Source organism: Coregonus clupeaformis, chromosome 9 (assembly GCF_020615455.1).
Source record: "Coregonus clupeaformis isolate EN_2021a chromosome 9, ASM2061545v1, whole genome shotgun sequence".
In the NCBI taxonomy this organism is placed as follows: Eukaryota; Metazoa; Chordata; class Actinopteri; order Salmoniformes; family Salmonidae; genus Coregonus; species Coregonus clupeaformis.
This window is the reverse complement of record NC_059200.1, coordinates 22,099,624-22,119,943: the sequence shown is the minus strand read 5'-3', so window position 1 is coordinate 22,119,943 and position 20,320 is coordinate 22,099,624. Positions and strand designations below refer to the sequence as shown.

Here is a 20,320-nt window from a genome sequence, read left to right as displayed (position 1 = left end):
TCTTCTCTGGCACAATTTGCACATTTCTGGGACTTTTTGGTAGCTACGGTTAACACTTGTCCCTCAGCGGTAACCCTTCCCCGTTTAAAGGGGCCTCTTTTGATGGTCTGACTCCCCGGATTTTACATCCAGCTTGAAAATGTTCTCCACTCCCACATCGGAAGCAGTGTGTGCAGCGTGCATCTGTTCTGGCCTGCTGGCAGACAAAACACCTCCTTGGAGCTTGAGCAGAGCGGTTGGTATACAGGTTAGGTGCATATTGATACTGCGCAGGGTCAGGTGCTTGGGGCTGACTGTAGTTGCTGTAATACTGCTGCTGGGAAACAGGTGGCTGGGGGTCCCTATCTGGCCTCCTAACTGGAAGCGGGGCATGGGCATAAGGCGATGACTGAAACATAGGCTGCTGTAATGTCTCCTTAATCTGAGCAATCTCTGCACTGAGACCTTTTAGGGAAGCTACACCTGTCTTAAGTTCAGCTAACTCTGTTAACAGTTCTGCGGGTATCTTAGCCTTTGCTTCCTTCACAGGACACTTTGCAGATGGCGTATCTTCTAACTGGACTACACTTACAGTTGTAGCAGGCTGTGGGGCATTAAAACGCTTTTTGTTTCGTCTTTCTATCTCATTAGCACAAGCAATGTTAAGCTTCTCTAGCAAAACCTCATCTGATGTTTCGCTATCAAGCAGGAGAGGCTGCATGTCTATCCTGATACTGTCACTCTGGAGACCTGTAAGGACTGTGTGTAAACACATGCGCTGGACTAGAGCAGGGTCATACTTAAGCCCTGATTCTGACTCCTGGGACGCAAATAGTACTTTGTGCCTCAAATCTAAGACGCGCATCAGGAAGCTTTGAGGGGTCTCCTTGCTATGCTGTGCTTCTGAAGCTAGCTGTTTGTAAAGCTCTGTTGCACTCTTCTCTTGGAAGTGGGAACGCAGGATGCATCTAAGTGTGGGAAGAGTTAGCTGGGGTTTATCTTCTAAGTAGCTGCGTAGCTGTGAGCCTGGAGAAATAGCCCTGATTACTGCGTCTACTATTTCTACCTCAGGATAGCCTCTGTTAAGTCCATTCTCAATCTGATGGGCAAGGCTGGAAAAAGTCAGTTTATCTTTCTGGCCCGGTTCACCTATCTGCCCAGACATTTTTAACTCTTTGCGCCAGTATGAGCCGGGCTGTGCACTGGGTGAGAGCTGCATGCTCCTCTGAAGATGGGCAGGGGGTTGGGGCTGGCGCAGAGAATCACTGGCTTTGTCTGCAGTACTCTGCTCAGTTCCCACCCCTTGTTGTGGGGTTACAGTTCTCAGTCCCTCGATTATGTGATGTGTTCTGGCTGTTTCAATATCATGGTCAGTTTGCCCTGTCTTGCTATCTATGCCACTGATCATCTCTGTCATTTTGTCTTTAAGTAGCAATAATTCCGACATGCCGCCATCTTCTAACTCTGCAACTTCCTCTCTTTCAAGGAACATCATAATGTGAGTCATCAGTGATATGCGGGATTTGTCTTGAATAACTCTTCTCTGTTCGCCTGATATGTCAAGGAAATCACATACGTCTAGTAACTTGTCTTTAGTCAGGGTGTGCAATTCTCCTACTACCTCTTCCTGTAGTTCTTCCAAGGCGGTTGTCATGTTGACAGGACAGGAGGAACCTTTACTGTGCAGGAGTTGACTCTGAATTAGATGGTCCTTACTGTCTCTGATGGTCTCTCAACGGCCTCAGTTGACACGTACTTAACCACCAACTTCCAGCTCCCCTCGAACAGCAACACTTTCCTCACTGCAGCCTGCCTGGGTTGTTATGTAGGGATTTAGCTGGCTCGGAATTCAGCGACCAGGATGTGGAAGCTGGACATCTGAGCAGCAATCTCAGCGGAGCCTCCAAAATGTTACGCCCCTGAAAAAGGGGAGAAATAATCACGAGAGTGATGCAGTTGTTTCCTCACTGAAAACTTTAGTATAAAGAGCTTTTACAAAAATACCACATTTTACAGAACAACAGATCTACAGGAACCAGAGTTTTGTAGGGTACAAAGCTTATTCAAGTCACAACAGCATAAACTGTAATTCACTAAAACATATACAAATGTTTCAATATAACTGTCAAACACAAAGTAGCTTTAGCTCAGTAACCCATAACTACATTTATCAACCATGTCAACAAAGTATTCGAAACACATTATACAAATAACCCCAAAATATTATTAACAGCGCACATGCTCATTCACAATTAGCATAAAATGGCAGCTACTCTCAGTACGAAGCTAATCTTCGCTGCAACCAAGCAGATTTCACTCACACACGCACCTAATAACTCTCTTCAACTTAACTCTAACTTACTCAAGATGTTACTAACACATACCTTAAACTCTCTTGACATGTTAGCAAGTTATTACATTCAAATTAACTCGTTTTATATCAATAACGTACCTGAAAAAGGGGAGAAATAATCACGAGAGTGATGCAGTTGTTTCCTCACTGAAAACTTTAGTATAATGAGGAAAAAAGACCGCGATTTCCCCAGAAAGTTGGGTGGAGACCAGAGCAATCGATCTCAGGCTCATAGATTAAGAGCATTTATTAGATCACAGATTAACACTTTTACCCTTAAATTAGGCACCACAAAATAAAGTAGTCAATATAACGTTTACACATTCCTCTTACAATATTTACCCTTTTACACTTGACGGATTTTAACACATTTATGAATTTTATCAATCTCTATGAACTAGTACTGGATGCATGATCTTTTTAACCTTAGATATTTTAAGATCCTTACATACCATGAACTTACTAATACTTTTTAGTGTATAACAGGCTATGAATATGTCCTTTAACCTGTCACATTAGAACATGCGATCTACTGTATGTTGTCAATGTATTAGAACGTGCGATTTACTGTATGTTGTCAATGTGTTAGAACATGCTATCTCCTGTATGTTATCAATGTGTTAGAACATGCTATCTCCTGTATGTTATCAATGTGTTAGAACATGCTATCTCCTGTATGTTATCAATGTGTTAGAACATGCTATCTCCTGTATGTTATCAATGTGTTAGAACATGCGATCTACTGTATGTTGTCAATGTATTAGAACGTGCTATCTACTGTATGTTATCAATGTGTTAGAACATGCTATCTCCTGTATATTGTCAATGTGTTAGAACATGCTATCTACTGTATGTTATCAATGTGTTAGAACGTGCTATCTACTGTATGTTGTCAATGTGGTAGAACATGCTACGTTATCAATGTGTTAGAACATGCTATCTACTGTGTGTTATCAATGTGTTAGAACATGCTATCTACTGCATGTTATCAGTGTGTTAGAACATGCTATCTACTGTATGTTATCAATGTGTTATAACATGCTATCTACTGTATGTTGTCAGTGTGTTTGAACATGCTATCTCCTGTGTGTTATCGATGTGTTAGAACATGCTATCTACTGTGTGTTATCAATGTGTTTTAACATGCTATCTACTGTATGTTGTCAGTGTGTTAGAACATGCTATGTACTGTATGTTATCAATGTGTTATAACATGCTATCTACTGTATGTTATCAGTGTGTTAGAACAGGCTGTTATGAATGTGTTAGAACATGCTATCTACTGTATGTTATCAGTGTGTTATAACATGCTATCTACTGTATGTTATCAGTGTGTTATAACATGCTATCTACTGTATGTTGTCAATGTGTTATAACATGCTATCTACTGTATGTTATCAGTGTGTTAGAACGTGCTATCTACTGTATGTTATCAGTGTGTTAGAATGTGCTATCTACTGTATGTTATCAGTGTGTTAGAACGTGCTATCTACTGTATGTTATCAGTGCGTTAGAACATGCTATCTACTGTATATTGTCAATGTGTTAGAACATGCTATGTTATCAATGTGTTAGAACATGCTATCTACTGTATGTTATCAATGTGTTAGAACATGCTACCTACTGTATGTTATCAATGTGGTAGAACATGCTCCTGAGTGCTCCTGAGTGGCGCAGTGGTCTAAGGCACTGCATCGCAGTGCTAACTGTGCCACTAGAGATCCTGGTTCGAATCCAGGCTCTGTCGCAGCCGGCCGCGACCGGGAGACTCATGGGCGGCGCACAATTGGCCCAGCGTCGTCCAGGGTAGGGGAGGGAATGGCCGGCAGGGATGTAGCTCAGTTGATAGAGCCGGGTTGGGGTCTTCACTAACTGTAATCTTAGGCGTCTGCTCTTAGTAATGTCTACTGTGTGTTATCAATGTGTTAGAACGTGCTATCTACTGTATGTTATCAGTGTGTTAGAACATGCTATCTACTGTATGTTATCAGTGCGTTAGAACATGCTATCTACTGTATATTGTCAATGTGTTAGAACATGCTATGTTATCAATGTGTTAGAACATGCTATCTACTGTATGTTATCAATGTGTTAGAACATTCCCATCTACTGTATGTTATCAATGTGTTAGAACGTGCTATCTACTGTATGTTATCAGTGTGTTAGAACGTGCAATTTACATTTACATTTACATTTAAGTAATTTAGCAGACGCTCTTATCCAGAGCGACTTACACATTGGATGAACAGTGTCTGTCCCTTAGCTCCTCAGGGTTAATGGGAATAGCAGCAGACATTCATAAGCTTCATGTTGACCTTCCAGCAGAACTCAATAATATCACAGAAAATAATAACATCATACACAATAGAATTCAACCACCTGGAGAGAGATAGCTAGCCTAGCGTTACCAACAGGAAATTGGATCAATTGGCCAAGCAGTACCACAGGGAAAGGGGATACCTATTCAGTTGCACAACTCAATGCATTCAACCAAAATGTGTCTTCCGCATTTAACCCAACCCCTGCTGCACCTAGGTCAGTAGGACACACAGTGTCCCAATTAGGCTTAGGGCGGTATACCGTATATACCGTATAATGGGTTATTTGGAAATAGCCACGGGATGGTTTTTTCAATACCGTTAATACTATTTCTTTGAAGTTTTTAAATAAATGTGAATATTTGTTGCTACTTTTTAAGTAAATCCCTCAAGTCAACTTATACGTTAGGAGATAAAGAAGATCGCATTCTTCATTTCACCTGTCACATAATGTTTCATTATGAAGCTTACCGGTAGTCTCCAGTCACGTGGTGTTTGTTCACAAGCAACGACGAGAGACCAGAGCCTTGTGAGTCACTCACTGTTGTTCAGCACAAGTCAGGTGATCTAGTTACAGTATGGAATTTACAACTAAATGTTTGCCAGCGAGATATCTTATAACTATTAAGTTTACTGTCTAAAATGTGGCAAATGCTTTGGTTTGCTAATTTAGTAGCTAGTTAGCTATCTAGCTAAGTGGTTAACTTCTTCCAAAATAAAGCTTTGCTTGGTAACAGCAGAAAATCCCTTCCCGGAACAAGAGCCTTGCTGTCTAATATTTGTTTTGTGCGTGCAGCAAACTGAGAGTAGCATTTTTTTGTTACTTGTATAACTTTTGCATTTAGTTAGCATTCTATATGGGTTTTTACATGTACTTGTTAGCATTGCTAACCTTCGGATTAGAGGCAGAGTGGGGTTTGAAAATAGCGCTCCTTGTGTTCAGTGCCGGTATTACCGAATATCCCGGTATTATTATAATAATAATAATAATATGCCATTTAGCAGACGCTTTTATCCAAAGGGACTTGCAGTCATGTGCGCATAAATTTTTACGTATGGGTGGTCCCGGGGATCGAACCCACTACCCTGGCGTTACAAGTGCCATGCTCTACCAATTGAGCTACAGAGGACCACATGAAGGTATGATAATCTGGATACCGCCCAAGCCTAGTCTCAATACTCAACAGTGGCTTCCTCTCATTGGCTAGAACCTATCCTACTAGTGTCGGATCAAGCCGGGTGAAGAAAAGGAAAGAAGGAAAGGAGACAAGTAAAGGAGGCCACTGTAGAGTATTGAGATAAAGCCATTGCCTCATTTTCAGTTCTGGCTTGAAAGCATTTTAAACATGTGAGATGGGACGAGGTGGTGGTAGAAGAGGTTACATTATTTATCTTCAAATATTTTGGTGTGCTACAAGTCCTGTATAACATGTTTCAAAGCTGTTGATAGACTGCTGCAGACAGATTGACTGAAAGTCTGAATATAATAATAATAATAATAATAAGTCTTACTATAATAATACTGACTACAGTATATAATAGTGCTATCTACTGTGTGTTATCAATGTGGTAGAACATGCTATCTACTGTGTGTTATCAATGTGGTAGAACATGCTATCTACTGTGTGTTATCAATGTGGTAGAACATGCTATATACTGTGTGTTGTCAATGTGGTAGAACATGCTATCTACTGTGTGTTGTCAATGTGGTAGAACACGCTATGTTATCAATGTGTTAGAACATGCTATCTACTGTATGTTATCAATGTGTTAGAACATGCTATCTACTGTATGTTATCAATGTGTTAGAACATGATATCTACTGTATGTTATCAATGTGTTAGAACATGCTATCTACTGTATGTTATCAGTGTGTTAGAATATGCTATCTACTGTATGTTATCAGTGTGTTAGAATATGCTATCTACTGTATGTTATCAATGTGTTAGAACATGCAATCTACTGTATGTTATCAATGTGGTAGAACATGCAATCTACTGTATGTTATCAATGTGGTAGAACATGCAATCTACTGTATGTTATCAATGTGGTAGAACATGCTATTTACTGTATGTTATCAATGTGGTAGAACATGCTATGTTACCAATGTGTTAGAACATGCTATCTACTGTATGTTATCAATGTGTTAGAACATGCTATCTACTGTGTGTTATCAGTGTGTTAGAACATGCTGTAATGAATGTGTTAGAACATGCTATCTACTGTATGTTATCAATGTGGTAGAACATGCTATGTTACCAATGTGTTAGAACATGCGATCTACTGTATGTTATCAATGTGTTAGAACATGCTATCTACTGTATGTTATCAATGTGTTAGAACATGCTATCTACTGTATGTTATCAATGTGTTAGAACATGCTATCTACTGTGTGTTATCAGTGTGTTAGAACAGGCTGTTATGAATGTGTTAGAATATGCTATCTACTGTATGTTGTCAGTGTGTTCGAACATGATATCTACTGTGTGTTGTCAGTGTGTTAAAACATGCTATCTACTGTATGTTGTCAGTAGGTTAAAACATGCTATCTACTCTTATCAATGTGATCATCATGTGTCTATTTGTTATATGTTTTGATGATCTCCTCCCCCTCTCAAGGTATATTACATTGGAACATTTTAGAACATCACTGGCCTCATTCTCTAGTCTATTTGTTGCATATTTAGAAGGTCTCTTCCCCCTCTCAAACCACACCACTAACTGAATTAGCTCTACTTAAATCTATTGCATTCAATCTCACTCTCTGAAAGAAATATGCCCCTTAAGTGAACAAGGAAATGACAAAAATAGCCAAAATTGTATTTTTTTATTTTTGAGCTCTTAGAAGTGTAGACATGCTTCCTCCAATTTGTCACCCTGAGCAGCAGCACTGCCTCCTCTCCTCTGATACCCTGGCTTCACAAAGAGGCTTATTCACCAGCGGAGTGACACTGGCCCAGGCCGACACACAGACACATCCTCCTAAGATAGGAATCCATCACTGGACCGGAGATCAGACAGCCTGGTTCTGCTCATCAGACAGACAGACAGAGAGGATGTTGGGGTCCACGGATAGTCACTGACTGTCACATAGGGTGACTCTAGACATGCCCGCGTGGAATGGAAAACGAGCGCGAATGCTCTTCAGGCAGGCATAGATAGAGGCCTATGCTCTGGGCTGGGTTTTATTTTGGATGAGAGCGGGATCTGGTCTCTAGAACTAATTGCTTCTCCTCCAAGGCGCTGTCTCAATTGCTTAAATATCTGTCCCGTTCTCCTCTCCTCCCCATCATAGTCTACAGTGTCTTCCTGTCCTCCCCTCCTCCCCGTCATCTGCACTGATTGGAAAAGACTGGTGGAAACAACATGGTGGAGGCTCATCAGTTCTCTTAGATCAGAGTGATGGAGGAGAGGACAGGGGCTGTATGTATCAAGTGTCTCAGAGTAGGAATGCTTATCTAGGATTTTGATCTAAAAGGCTAACCTGATCCTAGATCAACACTCCTTCTCTTAAAACATACTGCCCCAGCTTTTTAAGGCAATTAAGACATAGCCCTAAATCTAACCCGTCCTCCTCCTCCTCAGGCTCTGATGGGGGTTGTTTCCAATTCCCACCAAACAAGTCACTTCCCTTAGCTCACAAATGGCCAAATACTACACTGGTTGTTTTGAAAACAAAAATCCCATCGCTTATTTTTAGACTGGCATATTTCCTCCTCATTAAGCCTTGGGTTGCTTGTTTGTGGAATGTTGAGATCTAAGCGCAGCGTTCACACGCTAGCTAGTAATACGCAAGTCATTGCGATGTTACGCTCCAGGAATTCCAGAGCAGACACTATGACTACAGTACTCAGCAAAACTGCAAAGATTGTAAAGAGTAGTGTTGTGAGTGTGACGAGCTGAAATTGTCCTTTTTAAGGAACTTGGACGGTCTTACTGTTCAGTCTTCATCCTCTAATATGGTGTTTATTAGCAAATGTATTGGTTTTGTTAAACATGTATTTACAGAATTACTCTTAGACCGGGTGACACTGTTTTTATTTTGCAGAGTATCTTACTGTATGTCCCGGAATCAGCCGAGGCTGCTCCTCCTCCTTGCTCGGGCAGGCTTCGGCGTTCGTCGTCCCCGGAATACGAGCTGCCACCGATCTATGTTTTTGTGTTTTGACTTGTTTTGTCTTGATTGTGTACACCTGTTTCCTATTATGTTGTATTGTTTCCCCTATTTAACCCTCTGTCGTGCATTGTGTGTTGTGTGTTATTGTATTCGTCATCGGCAGTGTTCGTGTGCGGGTTGTTTTTCCTCCTTGTGTGGAGATTGTTTCTACTCTGGTTACTTTCAAGTAAAGTACGTTTCCAGTAAGCTCTGTGTCCTGCGCTTGACTTCGCCTACCGCATTCACCGTCGCTTTCTGACACTGTATTTACGATCTCACTAGCTCATAGCTTCTGTGTGGTGTATCTAACAGCATGTTCTAAGGGCCTCGAGTGTGTGCTGTATAAATTATTTGTGTAATATTTTGGGAGGAGGAGTCTGCTTTGATCAGGTTGACTCTTCTTTTTCTGCAGACATTCAAAACAGAAAGAATGATCAGTGCTCGCGTCATCACGTTAGATCAATGAAATGCATAAACAAACGCAAAGTGGAATATTATCATCATGCGTATGGTATTGTGAATTTCATGTAGCCCAACGCTCTCAGGGCAATGAGGCAATATCTCTCCCAATCCCAGCCAAAGCATTTTAGAGTAAGAACTTCTCTTTTATTTTTCTATTTTTCCAGCACTGTGGCGAAAGACAAAGACAAGAACAGCTTCAAGCTGCGTCCGGGAATGGACAAGAAGGTCGTCGTCTACGTCCAGCAGACGTCCAATAAGGAGCTGGCCTTAGAGAGGTAACACAGACAGACACCGATAGAGAGGCCAATGCAGACATGACACAGTGTACTGTACATTTCTCCCTAAGTCTCGCCACCACCGAGAATTCTCAGTCTGGACGTCTCCCTGCTATTCATAACAGGCCGTAATTCAGTTATAATTGATAAACAACCGCTGTTTAATGTCCGTCTGTTTCCGAGTTGAAGTGTCCCAGTTTAGCCATGAGGATGTTTCTGTTCTGAGCCTGCTAATTCTCAACGGTTAATAACGTTGTTTTTAACCGCCGTCATCTCATTTCAATGGCTCTTTGTTATTTTACACTTCCTATACTGGGCCGGAATTGGAGAGCTCTGTTATCTTCTGTTATTTAATGCTCTGGTCTGTTTTATGAAGGATATATCGCTAGCTAGCCTGATACTATGTGGGGGATGAATCTGCTGAGGCTTTCCACCTGGTTCCACTCTTATGAGGTGTGTGTGTGTGTGTGGTCTGTGTTTCCGCTCTGTGCGTGTGCTCTTGTGTGTGTGTGTGTGTGTTCTGTGTGTGTGTGTTCCAGGTGCTTTGGCCTACTGCTGAGCCCAGGGAAGAACGTGAAGAACAGTGACATGCACCTGCTAGACCTAGAGTCGATGGGGAAGTCCTCCGATGGGAAGTCCTACATCATCACAGGGAGCTGGAATCCCAACACACCCCAGTTCCAGGCTGTCAACGAGGAGACACCCAAAGGTACAGCAGGCCTAACGGCCATCATGCAGTGGTGTCCATAGCTTGTTATGTAGTGCCAACTTAACGTTGGTATTTTTCCTGTCTGTGTATGACCACGATTCTAAGTATAATGACCCTAGATAGTTCATAGCCGACCGTGACCGTGGCTGACTCTGGCTGTGTCATGAATGTCTGTGGAATGCGGTAGGCCAGAGTCAAGCGCAGGACACAGAATGAAATGAAAATCTACTTTACTGAATAGTAAAGAAACAAGCAAAACCTCCAAACACAGGGAGGAGCAAACCCGCTCACAAACGACACTCGTAACAAGTAACAAACACGCACAACACACAGTGGGGGCGAACAGGTTAAATAGGGAATGACATCATACTATAATGGGAAACAGGTGCGCAACACTAGACAACAATCAGGTGAACATAGAAACATAAAACATAGATCGGCAGCAGCTAGTACTCCGGTGACGACGAACGCCGAAGCCTGCCCGAGCCAGAAGGAAGGGCAGTCTCGGCAGAATCCGTGACAGGCTAATATCATCTAGCTACATAGCTACGACCACAGCTACTGTATACCGGTTATATCGAGGATGTTTGTGTTCCAGATACGTTAATGTACAGGTCCACAACTTTAAGGTTTACATTGATGAGTGTTGGGTTCAAGTTTATGTACCTGACCACAGTTCTACGGGTTTCTTTAAGGGTTATATTGATGGCAGTTATGGGTTATGTCTAACAGATAAACTTATCTATATGACGACTGCGGTGGACCTGGTGATCACTGAGGTGGAGGAGCCGGTTCGTTTCCTGCTGGAGACCAGGGTCAGAGTCTGCTCCCCCAACGAGAGGCTCTTCTGGCCATTCAGCAAACGCAGCTACACCGAGACCTTCTACCTTAAACTCAGACAGGTGAGAGGTTCTACCTGAAACTCAGACAGGTGAGACAGACCTTCTAGCAAAAAAGACAGGTGAGACAGACCTTCTAGCTGAAACTCAGACAGGTGAGACAGAGCTTCTAGCTGAAACTCAGACAGGTGAGACAGACACTACCGTTCAAAAGTTTGGGGTCACTTAGAAATGTCATTTTTTTGTCCATTTAAAATAACATCAAATTGATCAGAAATACAGTGTAGACATTGTTAATTTTGTAAATGGCTCTTGTAGCTGGAAAGGGCTGATTTCTAATGGAATATTTACATAGACGTACAGAGGCCCATTATCAGCAACCATCAGTCCTGTGTTCCAATGGCACGTTGTGTTTGCTAATCCAAGTTTATCATTTTAAAAGGCTAATTGATCATTAGAAAACCCTATTGCAATTACAGTTGAAGTCGGAAGTTTACATACACTTAGGTTGGAGTCATTAAAACTCGTTTTTCAACCACTCCACAAATTTGTTGTTAACAAACTACAGTTTTGGCAAGTCGGTTAGGACATCTACTTTGTGCATGACACAAGTAATTTTTCCAACAATTGTTTACAGACAGATTATTTCAAATATAATTCACTATATCACAATTCCAGTGGGTCAGAAGTTTATATACACTAAGTTGACTGTGCCTTTTAAACAGCTTTGAAAATTCCAGAAAATGATGTCATGGCTTTAGAAGCTTCTGATAGGCTAATTTACATCATTTCAGTTAATTGGAGGTATACCTGTGGATGTATTTCAAGGCGTACCTTCAAACTCAGTGCCTCTTTGCTTGACATCATGGGAAAATCAAAATAAATCAGCCAAGACCTCCAATTGTAGACCTCCACAAGTCTGGTTCATCCTTGGGAGCAATTTCCAAATGCCTGAAGGTACCACGTTCATCTGTACAAACAATAGTACGCAACTATAAACACCATGGGACCACGCTGCCGTCATACCGCTCAGGAAGGAGACGCGTTCTGTCTCCTAGAGATGAACGTGCGAAAAGTGCAAATCAATCCCAGAACAACAGCAAAGGACCTTGTGAAGATGCTGGAGGAAACAGGTACAAAAGTATCTATAGCCACAGTAAAACGAGACCTATATCAACATAACCTGAAAGGCCGCTCAGCAAGGAAGAAGCCACTGCTTCAAAACCGCCATAAAAAAGCCAGACTACGGTTTGCAACTGCACATGGAGACAAAGATCTTACTTTTTGGAGAAATGTCTTCTGGTCTGATAAAACAAAAATATAACTGTTTGGCCATAATGACCGTTGTTATGTTTGGAGGAAAAAGGGGGTCCTTGCAAGCCGAAGAACACCATCCCAACCGTGAAGCACAGGGGTGGCAGCATCATGCTGTGGGGGTGCTTTGCTGCAGGAGGGACTGGTGCACTTCACAAAATAGATGGCATCATGAGGAAGGAAAATGTTGTGGATATATTGAAGCAACATCTCCAGACATCAGTCAGGAAGTTAAAGCTTGGTCACAAATGGGTCTTCCAAATGGACAATGACCCAAAGCATACTTCCAAAGTTGTGGCAAAATGGCTTAAGGACAACAAAGTCAAGGTATTGGAGTGGCCATCACAAAGCCCTGACCTCAATCCTATAGAAAATGTGTGGGCAGAACTGAAAAAGCGTGTGTAGCAAGGAGGCCTACAAACCTGACTCAGTTACACCAGCTCTGTCAGGAGAAAGGAAATTCACCCAACTTATTGTGGGAAGCTTGTGGAAGGCTACCTGAAATGTTTGACACAAGTTTGAAAGGCAATTGAATTGAAAGGCAATAGTACCAAATACTAATTGAGTGATGTAAACTTCTGACCCACTGGGAATTTGATGAAATAAATAATAGCTGAAATAAATCATTCTCTCTACTATTATTCTGACATTTCACATTCTTAAAATATAGTGGTGAATCCTAACTGACCGAAAACAGGGAATTATTACTAGGATTAAATGTCAGGAATTGTGAAAAACAGAGTTTTTAAATGAATTTGGCTAAGGTGTATGTAAACTTCCGACATCAACTGTATGTTAGCACAGCTGAAAACTGTTGTGCTGATTTAAAGAAGCAATAAAACTGGCCTTCTTGAGACTAGTTGAGTATCTGGAGCATCAGAAATTGTGGCTTCGATTACAGGCTCAAAATGGCCAGAAACAAATAACTTTCTTCTGAATCTCGTCAGTCTATTCTTGTTCTGAGAAATGAAGGCTATTTATTCCATGCGAGAAATTGACTAGAAACTGAAGATCTCGTACAACGCTGTGTACTGAAAATGTATGCACTCACTAACTGTAAGTCGCTCTGGATAAGAGCGTCTGCTAAATGACTAAAAAAATATATACAGTGGGGAGAACAAGTATTTGATACACTGCCGATTTTGCAGGTTTTCCTACTTACAAATGTAGAGGTCTGTAATTTTTATCATAGGTACACTTCAACTGTGAGAGACGGAATCTAAAACAAAAATCCAGAAAATCACATTGTATGATTTTTAAGTAATTAATTTGCATTTTATTGCATGACATAAGTATTTGATCACCTACCAACCAGTAAGAATTCCGGCTCTCACAGACCTGTTAGTTTTTCTTTAAGAAGCCCTCCTGTTCTCCACTCATTACCTGTATTAACTGCACCTGTTTGAACTCGTTACCTGTATAAAAGTCACCTGTCCACACACTCAATCAAACAGACTCCAACCTCTCCACAATGGCCAAGACCAGAGAGCTGTGTAAGGACATCAGTGAAAAAATTGTAGACCTGCACAAGGCTGGGATGGGCTACAGGACAATAGGCAAGCAGCTTGGTGAGAAGGCAACAACTGTTGCCGCAATTATTAGAAAATGGAAGAAGTTCAAGATGACGGTCAATCACCCTCGGTCTGGGGCTCCATGCAAGATCTCACCTCGTGGGGCATCAATGATCATGAGGAAGGTGAGGGATCAGCCCAGAACTACACGGCAGGACCTGGTCAATGACCTGAAGAGAGCTGGGACCACAGTCTCAAAGAAAACCATTAGTAACACACTACGCCGTCATGGATTAAAATCCTGCAGCGCACGCAAGGTCCCCCTGCTCAAGCCAGCGCATGTCCAGGCCCGTCTGAAGTTTGCCAATGACCATCTGCATGATCCAGAGGAGGAATGGGAGAAGGTCATGTGGTCTGATGAGACAAAAATAGAGCTTTTTGGTCTAAACTCCACTCGCCGTGTTTGGAGGAAGCAGAAGAATGAGTACAACCCCAAGAACACCATCCCAACCGTGAAGCATGGAGGTGGAAACATCATTCTTTGGGGATGCTTTTCTGCAAAGGGGACAGGACGACTGCACCGTATTGAGGGGAGGATGGATGGGGCCATGTATCGCGAGATCTTGGCCAACAACCTCCTTCCCTCTGTAAGAGCATTGAAGATGGGTCGTGGCTAGGTCTTCCAGCATGACAACGACCCAAAACACACAGCCAGGGCAACTAAGGAGTGGCTCCGTAAGAAGCATCTCAAGGTCCTGAAGTGGCCTAGCCAGTCTCCAGACCTGAACCCAATAGAAAATCTTTGGAGGGAGCTGAAAGTCCGTATTGCCCAGCGACAGCCCCGAAACCTGAAGGATCTGGAGAAGGTCTGTATGGAGGAGTGGGCCAAAATCCCTGCTGCAGTTTGTGCAAACCTGGTCAAGACCTACAGGAAACGTACGATCTCTGTAATTGCATACAAAGGTTTCTGTACCAAATATTAAGTTCTGCTTTTCTGATGTATCAAATACTTATGTCATGCAATAAAATGCAAATTAATTACTTAAAAATCATACAATGTGATTTTCTGGATTTTTGTTTTAGATTCCGTCTCTCACAGTTGAAGTGTACTTATGATAAAAATTACAGACCTCTACATGCTTTGTAAGTAGGAAAACCTGCAAAATCGGCAGTGTATCAAATACTTGTTCTCCCCACTGTATATTGAGGTGAGAGCATTGGAAATGCTTTTGGCGGTTGTCCCGCTTCTGTTTTGTGGGTGGCACTGTGTGCTGTTTTCGATGGATGGGTCCTGGCCTCTCGGGGCCCTAGGGATCCGGAGGGACGGGGGTGGTATGCTGATCACTGGGATGACGGCCCAACTGGGGATGGGGAGGGGGTTTAGCGGGGGAATTAGTGGAGAACAATTGGAGGGTTACTTAGTAGCAATGCAAATATCATGGTACAGCTACAGTGGGGAGAACAAGTATTTGATACACTGCCGATTTTTATCATAGGTACACTTCAACTGTGAGAGACGGAATCTAAAACAAAAATCCAGAAAATCACATTGTATGATTTTTAAGTAATTAATTTGCATTTTATTGCATGACATAAGTATTTGATACATCAGAAAAGCAGAACTCAATATTTGGTACAGAAACCTTTGTTTGCAATTACAGAGATCATACGTTTCCACGAGGTGAGATCTTGCATGGAGCCCCAGACCGAGGGTGATTGACCGTCATCCTGAACTTCTTCCATTTTCTAATAATTGCGCCAACAGTTGTTGCCTTCTCACCAAGCTGCTTGCCTATTGTCCTGTAGCCCATCCCAGCCTTGTGCAGGTCTACAATTTTATCCCTGATGTCCTTACACAGCTCTCTGGTCTTGGCCATTGTGGAGAGGTTGGAGTCTGTTTGATTGAGTGTGTGGACAGGTGTCTTTTATACAGGTAACGAGTTCAAACAGGTGCAGTTTAATACAGGTAATGAGTGGAGAACAGGAGGGCTTCTTAAAGAAAAACTAACAGGTCTGTGAGAGCCGGAATTCTTACTGGTTGGTAGGTGATCAAATACTTATGTCATGCAATAAAATGCAAATTAATTACTTAAAAATCATACAATGTGATTTTCTGGATTTTTGTTTTAGATTCCGTCTCTCACAGTTGAAGTGTACCTATGATAAAAATTACAGACCTCTACATGATTTGTAAGTAGGAAAACCTGCAAAATCGGCAGTGTATCAAATACTTATTTGTTATTGGTAAATTGGTAAATTTACAAACATAAATCATGATAAATAGATTTGAAACTTGTATCTCATTATGGTATATGGTGAAATAAGTATACCCAGTTTTAATTGTAATGGCTTAGCAGATAATAACAAAAGAATAACAATATTTACATGGCTCAAAGAGAAGGAATATAATATCTATTGTTTACAGGAAACTCATTCAACAACTCTAGATGAAGTTGCGTGGAAAAATAAATGGGGGTGCGAAATATACTTCTCCCATGGGCAAAGAAACTCAAAAGGGGTGATGATATTAATTAACAGTAATTTCGATCCGAATGTGCAAATTGTCCAAACAGATACGCAAGGTAGATGGATTATTTTAAATATGTTATTGGACCATAAACAGATATGGCTCATTAACCTTTACGGACCAAATAATGATGATCCACACTTCTTTGACAATATATATAATAAATGATCAACTCTTCAAGCAATTCAAGACTCTAATATTATGGTGGGAGATTATAATACCGTTTTTAATAGCTCAATGGACCGTAAAGGAAATCACACTACAATCAATCACCCTCATGCTCTTAAAATCGTGAATGTCATGGATACATTAGAACTAGTAGATATATGGAGGCTTAAATATCCTGATCTAGTGAGATATACCTGGCGGAGACTCAATCAAGCTAGTCGTCTTGACTTCTTTCTTATGTCATTCTCGTTGGCACCAAAAGTTTAAAAAGTGTTGATAGGGGACAGAATGCGGTCAGACCATCATATAATTGGCATATACATTACTCTTACTGAATTTCCATGTGGGCAAGGATATTGGAAATTTAATCAAAGCCTATTGGATGATAACTTGTTTTTAACTAGAACAGAGGAATTTATAACTGATATTTTCCGACATAACATAGGTACAGCAAATCCCCTTATTGTATGGGACACCTTTAAATGTGCATTTTAGTGGCCATGCAATTCAGGACTCATCTTGAAAAGAAAAGCAATTTAGGTCAAGAGTCCATACTAACAAAGGAAATAGAAGGTCTAACAGAATAGATAGATAGCAATAAAAACTGTAACATAGAGACTCAGAATAATTTAGAGGAAAAACAAAAAGAAATTGAGAAATTTATTCAAGAAAGATCAAGTGTAATATATTATAAAAATAAAACAAACTGGATGGAATATGGGGAACAATGCACCAAATTATTTTTTAATCTTCAACATAGGAATGCTACCAAAAATAATTTACTGAAACTGGTTACAAATGACGGAGTCACCCATGATTCACCAAATGATATTTTGAAGGAGGAAACAAAGTACTTTAAGCATATGTTTTCGTTTCAGTCGCCTCCATCTCCTCTAACTGAAGCTAATTGTAGAGATTCTACACTGAGTCGCTGGATAAAGCTCCCTATTCTATTGATCATGTAAAATTAACAGCCATACAGAAAGACTCATGTGAAGGTGAAATTACAGAGGAGGAACTTCTGGATGCAATTAAAGACTTTATGTCCGGGAAAACTACAGGGTTGGATGGCATACCAGTCGAGGTATACCAAACCTTTTTTGATATACTCAGAGGATCGTTATTAGCATGTTTTAACCACTCCTATGTAAATGGTAGATTATCAGACACTCAAGAAGAAGGTCTGATTTCATTATTACTGAAACAGGATACAAGTGGAAAATATAAAGATCCAGTCCATTAAAAAAATTGGAGGCCCCTTACACTTCAGTGTTGTGATGCAAAAATTCTAGCAAAATGTATAGCGCATAGAATTAAAAAGGTATTGTCGGACATTATTCGATCTAATCTGACAGTTTTTTTACATGGATGATACATTGTAGATAATATATGGCAAGTACTGGAAACAATAGAACACTATGAAAAATCTGGGAAACCAGGCCTGCTATTCATAGCAGACTTCGAAAAGGCATTTGATAAAATACGACTGGGTTTATATATAAATGCCTGGAGCATTTCAATTTTGGAGAATCTCTTATAAAATGGGTTAAAATCATGTATAGTAACCCTAGGTGTAAAATAGTAAATAATGGCTATTTCTCAGAAAGTTTTAAACTGTCAAGAGGAGTGAAACAAGGTTGTCCACTATCGGCATATCTATTTATTATGGCCATCGAGATGTTAGCTATTAAAATCAGATCCAACAATAATATCAAGGGATTAGAAATCCAGGGCTTAAAAACAAAGGTGTCATTGTACGCTGATGATTCATGTTTTCTTTTAAATCCACAACTTTAATCCCTCCACAGCCTCATAGAGGATTTATATACATTTTCTAACCTCTCTGGATTACAACCAAATTATGATAAATGTACTATATTACTTATTGGATCACAAAAAAATACAATTTTACATGACCATGTAGTTTACCAATAAAATGGTCTGATGGTGATGTGGATATACTCGGAATACATATCCCAAATGAAATAAGTGATCTCACTCCAATACAGTTTAATAGAAAGTTAGCAAAAATAGATAAGATCTTGCTACCATGGAAAGGTAAATGTCAATTTGTGGAAAAATCACCTTGATTAACTCTTTAGTATTATCCCAGTTTACCTATTTGCTTATGGTCTTGCCTACGCCTAGCAAACAGTTTTTTAAATTATATGAGAAAAAAATATCCCATTTTATTTGGAACGGCAAGCCAGAGAAAATGAAACAGGCCTATTTATATAATGAATATGAATTCGGAGGACAGAAGTTATTAAATATTAAAGCATTAGACCTATCACTAAAAGCTTCAGTAATACAAAAGTTATACTTAAATCCGAACTGGTTCTCTAGCAAATTAGTAAGATTGTCTCACCCAATGTTCAATAATGTCCTTTTTCCCTTTATTCAGATTACAACCTCTCACTTTCAGTTATTTGAAAAGGAAATAATCTCCCAAATATCACTATTTCTAAAACAAGCCATAGAAAGTTGGTTGCAATTTCAATTTAATCCTCCAGAAACGACAGAACGAATAATGCATCAAATATTGTGGTTAAACTCAAATATACTAAATCATTTTTTTTTAAATGTGGGGTTGGACAAAATGTTTTTTTAAATGTATAATCTTCGGAAATGATATCATCGGTAGGACTGGTGGAGTTATGTTGCACATGCAGCTAACAAAAACATATGGAAATGTCTGCTCTACCCAAAATTACAACCAAATAATTGCAGCATTACCGCAAAAATGGAAGAGGAAAGCTGAAGGGGGAATAAGTAAGGAACTTGTCTGTCGGCCTTGCATTAAAGAACATAATTGGTTAAAGAAAACTGTGATAAATAAAAAAGTATACCAGTTACATTTAAGGACCAAAGGATTGACAGCCGTCCCATATAGATTGCAAAATAGTTGGGAAGAGATTTTTGACATACCGATCCCATAGCATAGTGTTTATGAACTGATACACAAAATGACGCCGGATTCAAAACTTATAATTTTTCAATTTAAATGATTATATCAAATTCTTGCTACCAATAGAATGTTATTTATATGGGGGATACAATCATCCCAGCTCTGCAGATTTTGCTGCGCAGAGACAGAATCATTAGATAATTTGTTTTGGTACTGTCCATTTGTAGCTTGTTTTTGGACACAGGTCCAGGAATGGCTAAAGGATTGCAAGATTTACCTGGAGCTAACCCTGCACATAGCATTACTGGGTGATCTGAAAAGTCATAGTCAATTGATCAATAATATAATAATACTTTTAGCAAAAATGTTTATTTTCAATTTACAATCTGTAGAAACAATGAGAATAGAAAGGTTCAGAACTTTTGTAAAATATCACAGTACAGTTGAAAAATATATGGCAAATAGAAATCCAATATGGATGGTGTTAATAGATAGATGGGTGGTGTTGAATGGAGTTGAAGGATTGGACTAATAACAACTAACAACAACTAATAACAACAAGATAACTAATGTAAAGCATACTGTGTCCATAATAATAATAATATGCCATTTAGCAGACGCTTTTATCCAAAGCGACTTACAGTCATGCGTGCATACATTTTTTTTGTGTATGGGTGGTCCCGGGGATAGAACCCACTACCCTGGCGTTACAAGCGCCGTGCTCTACCAGCTGAGCTACAGAAGACCACGTATATAGGTTATAGGTTGAGAGCTTTTGTGAAAGAGCACAATTAGAAATAT

General features: G+C 40.2%; 1 protein-coding gene across 3 annotated transcripts in view; it reads left to right on the top strand.

Annotated features, from left to right (window-relative positions):
• LOC121573460 (rab GTPase-activating protein 1) overlaps positions 1–20,320 on the top strand; it is a 145,384-nt gene that overhangs the window by 35,894 nt on the left and 89,170 nt on the right. For all 3 annotated transcript variants that reach the window (XM_041885470.1, XM_041885469.1, XM_041885468.1), the window contains 3 exons: positions 9,433–9,543; positions 10,083–10,252; positions 10,985–11,154. In XM_041885470.1, the coding sequence (XP_041741404.1) occupies positions 9,433–9,543; positions 10,083–10,252; positions 10,985–11,154 (451 nt within the window). The remainder of the gene's footprint in view (positions 1–9,432; positions 9,544–10,082; positions 10,253–10,984; positions 11,155–20,320) is intronic.